This window comes from Tachysurus vachellii, chromosome 5 (genome assembly GCF_030014155.1).
Source record: "Tachysurus vachellii isolate PV-2020 chromosome 5, HZAU_Pvac_v1, whole genome shotgun sequence".
NCBI lineage: Eukaryota > Metazoa > Chordata > Actinopteri > Siluriformes > Bagridae > Tachysurus > Tachysurus vachellii.
In genome coordinates this window covers 28,510,389-28,520,370 of record NC_083464.1, presented here as the reverse complement: position 1 = coordinate 28,520,370, position 9,982 = coordinate 28,510,389, and the positions used below count along the sequence as shown (strand labels likewise).

Below are 9,982 nucleotides of genomic sequence, written 5' to 3'. Positions count from 1 at the left end.
GCTAGAGGGCAGCACACACTCATATTTAACACCCAATACGTCTGGAGCTTAAAAACGTGAAAAACAAATAAAACTCAACCATCACATGTGTGTCCATCACATCATTCCTACATTACTGAGCAATATTCAGTAGGTTGTTTGGGTCCAGCATCATTTTCATCCATCCAGTTTATACTAACTGGGATTTATTCACAGATATAAGGCATTTTAGATAATTTTAAGATAAGGGCCAGTTTTAAAAATAATATATATTTTTTTACCTCTCATTTGTTTTTATCAGCACTTGATAAAGGAAACAGCAGTGAAGAGTTTATCTCACATTCTTCTAATTCCACTCTAAAAAAAAAAGAGCACGAAGCTGAGACCCTGCTGTGATCCACTGTACCGTTCACAGGACCTGCTGTGTATTCAGCTTAGCATGTGTAACATGTTATTTTAGCATGTGTAGCTTGTTATATTAGCATGTGAGTGCTTAATTTGTGAGATTAAACCAATTGTTTTTGTCCACAAAACTGAAGTCTGTAAGCCAGAGTCTTTCAGGACCATCTTTTAAATCAGGATCATCTACTATCTACTAACATCTAATGCACTGAGAGAGAACAGGGAAAGCTCATTTACTCCAGACATACAGGACAGATTTATCTAGAAAGTTTCAGTTACAAAAAAAAAAAAAGCAACAGCAACAGAGAACAGTACAATTAAAAAAAGCAGTTAAAAGAAAATGGTATTACAGATACAAATTTTTACAATACATGTTTAGAGAGTGACAGACTGGCTATGAGACAGCCATGGTCCTCACACTGAACTGGACTGGACTGTGTAAGCTGAAAGAAATTGATTTTTTTTTTAAATAAAAAATTGTGAGACAGCAAAGTAAAGTTTTAGCGAAGTTATCTGACCCGAGCTAGAGCAGGTCAACACCCCGTAGCTGTCTGAACTCATTTTATATTTCATACGCTGTGTAAGAGCAGTGCCAGCCATCACAAAGCAAAGCATTCACATTAGTATGATGGAGGAGCTCAGAGCTCTGAGTGCAAAAAAACATATGTTTGTCCTCGCTCATGTCATTTCCTCTGGTGAATTGGTGTGTGTCAGCGAGGTGTGTTGGTAGGACTGAAGCCAGCATGTGTGGCCACTCGGAATGTTTAACTTCACCGACTTTAGTCTTTAATGAATTTTTTGGATGGCAGATCTGATGGAGATCTGGAGGTCTGGAGGTCACGTCTGTGCTTTAAAAAAAACACCTGATAATTTCCAAAACATTTCGCCACACTAAAATGATTTAAATCACTTTATTCGGCACACTAAAATGATCTAAATCCCTTAAATTGGCACAATGAAATGATTCAAGTCACTTAATTCGGCCAACTAAAATGATTGGAGTCACTTTATTTGGCATACTAAAATGATTCGGCACAATTAAATGATTCGAGTCATATAATTCACGTGTTTATTTGGATATAGTTAAAACATCATAAATAATAAGAAATAAAACAAAGCACTGACACTTGCGACTTCTGTAAATGAAAAATAAATGTCAGCTGTTACCATGGAAACACTAACACATTAGGAGTATGCTAATATAAAGCTGCACTAGTATCAGAGCTACTGTTATGGAGAATGAATCAACACTGAAATTAATCAAATTGTATGTGTATATTTCACACTTTCTCTTCTTTGAACTTGGACTATCTCTCTGATGAGTGATGAGTCGATTGTTGTGGCGCTCAGAGCACAGTGAGTCTCCTGTTCTGCACAAAGAGATGTTTGTGGACAGATAGCGAAAAGAAAAGTCACTTGTGAAAACATATGTCACTGTTTGTTCAGGCCCTGGGTCTGAGATTTCTGGAACTTTCCAGGCATTGTGAAAGAAGAAAAAATAAATAAGTGTCCGTGTAGCAGAGGGCAGCGAGGTGAATCATGCTGTCTGACAGGGCAGAAGTGCCTCGTCTCGTCTCGTCTCGTCCGTCTGCTGCGACTCGGCTTCTTGGCGAGGTCTTTTGGCTTCTACCCTGTTCGCCAGCTTCCTGGGGAAATTCCTCCTACAAAAAAAGAACTTTCACTTGTTTCTGCTTTTTTTCTTTTTCGGAATGCAGCCTCGGGCCTGACACCGGGGCCGTGCTGGAAATGCTTTCTATTCCAGAGAGCAGTAAAAGAGTTTGGTGGAGACGCCTGGTGGAGTTCCCCCTTCCGTAAACTAACTAACAGACTGGTGTTAGTGGCTTTCTGAGGATGAGCTTAGGAGCTGAATAATGGAACGAGAGAGACGGAGGAGGCTGAAAAACTGAAATAACGTTGGTGTAATTTCCCGTAATTGTACGTATAATGTCCTGTTTAAATAACCAGCTCTTTTTGTGTGGTCGACATGCTGCTTAAACAGATGGACAATGAAAGACCAATTGAGCGTCCCTTATTCCTGTCCCCAACTCCGTAACCCTAGTGGAAACGTGGGACTTGTTCTATTCGGATCGTCCAGCAGCGAGCATACAAGCTAAAACAATCCGAAAAAAGCCCTTCTTTAGTGCACAGCAACTTTAATATAAGATTTATTACTTACTGGGGCAGTCGTGGCCTAATGGTTAGAGATAACTGACTCGTAACCCGAAGGTTGTGGGTTCGAGTCTCGGGCCGGCCACGACTGAGGTGCCCTTGAGCAAGGCACCGAATCTCCCCCAACTGCTCCCCGAGCGCCGCAGCATATATGGCTGCCCACTGCTCCGGGTGTGTGTTCACGGTGTGTGTGTGTTCACTGCTGTGTGTGTGCACTTTGGATAGGTTAAATGCAGAGAACGAATTCTGAGTATGGGTCACCGTACTTAGCTGTATGTCCTTCACTTCACTTCACTTCACTTCACTTAACAGCTCTAACGTTTAGAATGTAAAATCCCAGAGAATAAGGTGAAGAGCTTCAGGTCATACATGAGAACTGGGGAAAAGTCTGTGGCCTGGTTCCTGGTGTGTTTCAGAAACTGTTGATTTCAAGGAGATTAAAATAAACACAGAGAACAAACGTGATGAGTAGAAAAGCATCTCAACACATATCAACCACCTGCAACTGTAGAAGAACACGTCAGGAACATAAACATGAGGCTAGACTGGACACAAGACTGGTCAGAGAAAGAGTGGTAAAAGACCAGACTATTTCTTTGTGTGTTCAGTAGTTCAGCTTTAATAATTTATCACGAAGGAGAGTAATTGTTAGCTTTTATTACTACACAGTGTGTCTTTGCCACGATTCAGTTCAGAAAACAACACAAGAAAGAGAGAGAGAGAGAGAGAGAGAGAGAGAGAGAGAGAGACAGAGAGAGAGACAGAGAGAGAGATAGAACGTAGAGCAAGTTTCCTCGATAAGGTTTCCTTTACTTCTTTTTTTGCCAAAATGATTTCTGATGTATTACTCAGAACAGAACAATACCCTGAGTTTCGGTGTGATTAATCATGCTGTCTGAGGTGTTTCAGAGGAACTTGAGAAGCTTGTGAAGAAAAGATAAAGACATGAATTGCAGCACAGACTCAATATAACACTCAACATTTACTCCTGAAATATACCATTGATTCTACCAGTCTTGTCCTCTAGCCTTTGACATGTGGACACCTTCTTGTCGATCCTCTTCAGCATCTGCTGGACATTTTCAGCCATGCTGTGGAGATCCACTCTCTGAAGGTTCTTCGGTAAAGTTTTCAGCTGGTGTGCTGAAGCATTTGCAATCCACTTGGTGATGAAGTTAAGAAGCAGCGCTCTTCTCCTGACCAGTCGCTGATTGTGTCCACTGACGGAATGGACAAATCTCACCAGTTTGCTCAGTTTGACATACTGGTGAGAAAAAAATCCTGGCAGAACGACTCTCAGTATTTCTAATCCTCCTGAGTCGGTATGATAAGAAACACAAACACACACACAAACACACAGTCAGTAAAGTCTACACTTTTGATATTTTGAAGTTAAATGTTTACGTCCTGATAAACACACCTTCGTTAGTAAGATTAGCACACGGTGAGCAGATGTTGTCGTGCCACTTCCTGCCTGGGAAAAGGACCTGAAGAGTCCCACAGTCTGTGTGATTTCTACACTGAGCTCTGGATGACCTCTCTGCTGAAAATGTACCTCTGGGACAGTTCTGGCATTGCGTGTTCATCTTAGTGTTACCTATGGACAACATGTTACAAAACAAACCGTGTGATTTAAAACCAATATTAATGATTTCCAAGGTCTAGAAGTTGTATCGAAGAATACGCAGGGAAACGTCCCCATATTCAGATTAATTGACTCCGCCCCGGTCGTGGTGTAATATTTACTCACTATAGCACTGCCTACGTCCAGATATAATTATATAATGATGTGTTAAAGATTTACTCTTCAGAAGGAGGCTGTGTATTTTTTTCTCTGTGTGTTATTACCGATAGTTTTGGCACCCATCCCAGGGGGACACGGTGTGTGTGGGACACAGAAGTGATCTTGCCGGTAGTGACCCTCTTTACACTTGCACTCTCTGTTGTGCGTGGTTGAGCACTGCTTTTTAACCACCCGTGTTCCCTCACAGATGTTGGAGCAGTACAGACACTTGGGCAGAAAGTTCCAGAACTGTGTAAAGTGTTCCTTGGGACACGGCAGACACACCGTGTCTTGGGTGCGAGTGCAGGGTGAGGACACGTATGTCCCCGGAGGACAGAGTGCACAGAGCAGCGTCTCACCCGTGTCAACGTTTTCATACTCGATGGTGTGACGCTCGACTGTGTAGGCGTTGCCGGACACCAGGAGCAGAAACATGGTCACCGGTGGCAACTAGGAAATGTGACGAGAATGAAATTCATAAACACCAACTTAAGCAACACATTGTGGGAGAAAGCGGTAAAATACATTTGTAAAAAAAAGCGTAACTATCTATTGAGGGCAAAATTAATAGCACCCTATAACAGGCGTTATAGCTGTTATAGCTGAAGCACTGCAGAGGCTGAGCTGCATTAGTGGTAGTTTTAGCACATGCCGTGTTCATTTTTCTACTTTATTAATTGACTGATAAATCATGCTGCATGTTTCTGTAATCATTACAGCGATCTAAATTCCTGCTAAATAAAATTGGCGCCCCACATGCAGAATTGACTCTGTGTTTACACTGCCAGTGAATTTTCTTCTTGGTCAGATGTAGCACTCATGCCCATTAGCAATCAACTGATAACTGCAGGCCTCAAATTAAATTTCACTTTTTTAAAATTGCCAGTTTGCAACATCTATTACATTAAAAATAATAATAGCTAGAATGTTTATATCCATAAAATGTAAAAATAACCCTAACCGAGAGAAGTGTACACTGTAGAACACAGCATGCTTTTCTAATATTTCTCAAAAGTAGATTTTTTATTTCTACTAATCTCAAGCTTGGGCCAGTTCTGTTCTCTGGGTTTATTTACAGAAAGGAAGAAAAAGATCTGTAAAAACTGGCCAGACTTAATGACCTCACAAAGAGAAATATAAAATAAACATTTCACTTGATCACAATAATGAGTAAACGTATGTATCTCCTGCAGTGAGATCTGATATTTTACTAATAAACACTGTGTAAATAGTAAAATGTTTAAAGGAAATAAAATGAACGGAACTCACCATGTTTCCTGTGTGTACAGTCAGAGGGGAAAAAACGGCAGAAATTCTCCACTTTATAATTTTTAACTCAGTGATGGGGGACGGCTCACTGTGGCCATGCCCATTTGACTAATAGTGTAACTACATTAACCATTAGTCAACGTTGACTACCTCATTTCAGTGTGCTTCAGTGGTTTTTGATCAGACTGATCCAAATCACAGTCACACTGTATTCACACTATTCACACCAGAGGACTCTTCAATATAAACACACAGCGCTCTCACTATAATCACACAACCTTTACACTATACTCACACAGCACTCTCAATATACTCACACAACCTTTACACTAAACTCACACAGCGCACTCAATATACTCACACAACCTTTAAACTATACTCACACAACCTTTACACTATACTCACACAGCGCACTCAGCATACTTACACAACCTTTACACTATACTCACACAGCACTCTCAATATACTCACACAACCTTTACACTAAACTCACACAGCGCACTCAATATACTCACACAACCTTTAAACTATACTCACACAAACTTTACACTATACTCACACAGCGCACTCAATATACTCACACAACCTTTAAACTATACTCACACAACCTTTACACTAAACTCACACAGCGCACTCAACATACTTACACAACCTTTACCCTATACTCATACAGCACTCTCAATATACTCACACAACCTTTACACTAAACTCACACAGCGCACTCAACATACTTACACAACCTTTACACTATACTCACACAGCACTCTCAATATACTCACACAACCTTTAAACTATACTCACACAACCTTTAAACTATACTCACACAAACTTTACACTATACTCACACAGCGCACTCAGCATACTTACACAACCTTTACACTATACTCACACAGCACTCTCAATATACTCACACAACCTTTACACTAAACTCACACAGCGCACTCAATATACTCACACAACCTTTAAACTATACTCACACAAACTTTACACTATACTCACACAGCGCACTCAACATACTTACACAACCTTTACACTATACTCACACAGCACTCTCAATATACTCACACAACCTTTAAACTATACTCACACAACCTTTAAACTATACTCACACAACCTTTACACTAAACTCACACAGCGCACTCAACATACTTACACAACCTTTACACTATACTCACACAGCACTCTCAATATACTCACACAACCTTTAAACTATACTCACACAACCTTTAAACTATACTCACACAACCTTTACACTATACTCACACAGCGCACTCAACATACACAACCTTTACACTATACTCACACAGCACTCTCAATATACTCACACAACCTTTAAACTATACTCACACAACCTTTACACTAAACTCACACAGCGCACTCAACATACTTACACAACCTTTACAGTAAACTCACACAGCGCACTCAATATACTCACACAACCTTTAAACTATACTCACACAACCTTTACACTATACTCACACAGCACTCTCAATATACTCACACAACCTTTACACTATACTCACACAGCACACTCAATACACTCACACAACCTTTACACTATACTCACACAGCACTCTCAATATACTCACACAACCTTTACACTATACTCACACAGCACTCTCAATATACGCACACAACCTTTACACTATACTCACACAGCACACTCAATATACTCACACACCCTTTACACTATACTCACACAGCACTCTCAATATACTCACACAACCTTTACACTATACTCACACAGCACTCTCAATATACTCACACAACCTTTACACTATACTCACACAGCACTCTCAATATACTCACACAACCTTTACACTATACTCACACAGCACTCTCAATATACTCACTCAACCTTTAAACTATATTCACACAACCTTTAAACTACAGAATACTCACACAACCTTTACACTAAACTCACACAGCGCACTCAATATACTCACACAACCTTTAAACTATACTCACACAACCTTTACACTATACTCACACAGCGCACTCAACATACTTACACAACCTTTACACTATACTCACACAGCACTCTCAATATACTCACACAACCTTTAAACTATACTCACACAACCTTTACACTAAACTCAAACAGTGCTCTCACTATACTCACACAACGTTTACACTATAATCATGCAAACATTACACTATAGTCACACAGCGCTCTCACTATACTCATGCAAACTTTACACTACAGTCACACAGCGCTCTCACTATACTCACACAACGTTTACACTATAATCATGCAAACTTTACACTATACTCACACAGAACTCTCACTATACTCAGCCAAACTTTACACTATAGTCACACAGCGCTCTCACTATACTCACACAGAACTCTGACTATACTCACTCAACTTTTACACTATACTCACACAGAACTCTCACTATAATCACACAACATTTACACTATACTCAAACAGTGCTCTCACTATACTCACACAACGTTTACACTATAATCATGCAAACTTTAAACTATAGTCACACAGCGCTCTCGCTATACTCACACAACCTTTACACTACACTCACACAGTGCTCTCAAAATACTCACACAACATTTACAACTATACTCAAACAGTGCTCTCACTATACTTACACAGCGCTCTCACTATACTCATGCAAACTTTACACTATAGTCACACAGCGCTCTCAGTATACTCACTCAACCTTTACACTATAATCACACAGCGCTATCAAAATACTCACATAACCATTACACTATACTCACACAACCTTTACACTATACTCACACAGCACTCTCACTATACTCACACAACCTTTACATTATACTCACACCTCCTTTACACTAAACTCACACAGCACTCTCAATATACTCTCACAACCTTTATACTATACTTAAACAACGGTCTCACTATACTCACACAGCGCTCTCACTATACTCATGCAAAATTTATAATATACTCACACAGCACTCTCACTATACTCACACAACCTTTACACTTTACTCACACAACCTTCATACTATACTTACACAGCGCTTTCACAACACTCACACAGCACTCTCAATATACTCACACAATCTTTCAACTATTCTCACACAACGCTCTCGCTATACTCACACAACTATTACGCTATACTCACACAGCACTCTCAATATACTGTACTCTCACAATCTTTAAACTATTCTCACACAACTTTTACACTATACTCACACTACCTTTACACTACACTCACACAACCTTTTCACTATATTCACACAGCAAATTCTCAATATGCTCATGTACACTTTACACTCTACTCACACAACCTTTACACTACACTCACACAACCTTAACACTGTACTAACACAACACTATATTCACACAACCTTAACACTGTACTGACACAACACTATACTCACACAACCATTACACTGTACTCACTTAGCACTCACACTATAACACACAGAACACATTTCCAGGCAATCTTTGCTAGTAATGTGGTGGGAATGAGAAAATGAACAGAGGATGGATTTTGTGGTTTGAGAGTCATTACCATGGTGATCTGGATCATCATTCTGATGAATATTTTGGACACCTTTTAGCAGAACAAACTAAATCGATACCTTTATCAGCTTTTTCAAGCACAGTTCCCTCACTAACCAGTGGTTAAAGCTGAGGGGCCGTTTTTTTTAATAGTTCTCTAAAATTTAAATTAATGGCTTGTTATTTCGATTTTCTACTTTTAAATCTGAGAGTGAACTTGTGGAACTTGTATGATGGTGTCGTAAAAGATTTAATCATTTAATAATGATTTGATCATGAGTCATCTGTTTGTCCTTGTTTTACCTTTGATGTTTTTTCCCATTGTTCGAGTTTATCTCTTATTTTATCATTGAGCTTCATCTATATCATGTCTCGGGTGTTTCCTCGACGCTGAGGTGCTCAGACTGGCTCTCCATTACATTGCACATAAGATTTTTATTTTTTCACTCAGATATTGGCTCCAGTAAGAGAGAGGTCCATAACATTTCTAACTCTGTGAGCTTACAGTATGTTTGTGGCCTTATGAGTTCTGGGAAACTTCTCAAATTACATCATCAAATTTTTAGAAGGTTGTTGATCTGAAGATGTTACGGGAAACTGGAACTAATGAGTAAGAGTTCAGTCCAAAGCTTTTTAAATAGAAAATAAAACACAATAAATCAATATCAAACTGATCACAAGTTGATCTTCACTAAATGACAAAATGTATGTGCCCCCTGACCACCACACCCATGTGTCCTTGTTGAACATCTCACATCTCTGTTCTAATCTACTCCAATCTTCATGACTCTAGATGTTGGATTAGTCCTGTGTGAATTAGTGATTATTCAAGCTACAAGAGCTCTGATGTTGGGATGTCGAGGAGACTCCTTTTTTTTTTCAGA

The 9,982-nt window shown here is 39.6% G+C and overlaps 1 protein-coding gene across 1 annotated transcript; it reads right to left on the bottom strand.

The window, feature by feature from the left end:
• Window positions 1-3,141: 3,141 nt before the first annotated feature.
• Window positions 3,142-5,653, bottom strand: LOC132846315 (tumor necrosis factor receptor superfamily member 6B-like). The gene is made up of 4 exons (XM_060870996.1): window positions 5,603-5,653; window positions 4,399-4,783; window positions 3,971-4,147; window positions 3,142-3,864 (listed from the first exon to the last, which is right to left on the bottom strand). The coding sequence occupies exons 1-4, from the start codon at window positions 5,603-5,605 to the stop codon at window positions 3,533-3,535; spliced, it is 897 nt and encodes a 298-aa protein (XP_060726979.1). The 5' UTR covers window positions 5,606-5,653; the 3' UTR covers window positions 3,142-3,532.
• Window positions 5,654-9,982: the final 4,329 nt, after the last annotated feature.

Coding starts and splice junctions, on each gene's coding strand:
- LOC132846315 (XM_060870996.1), bottom strand. Junction 4,148..4,398: donor GATGGGTGCCAAAACTATCG/GTAATAACACAC, acceptor TGTTGTCCATAG/GTAACACTAAGATGAACACG. Junction 3,865..3,970: donor TGCTAATCTTACTAACGAAG/GTGTGTTTATCA, acceptor ATACCGACTCAG/GAGGATTAGAAATACTGAGA.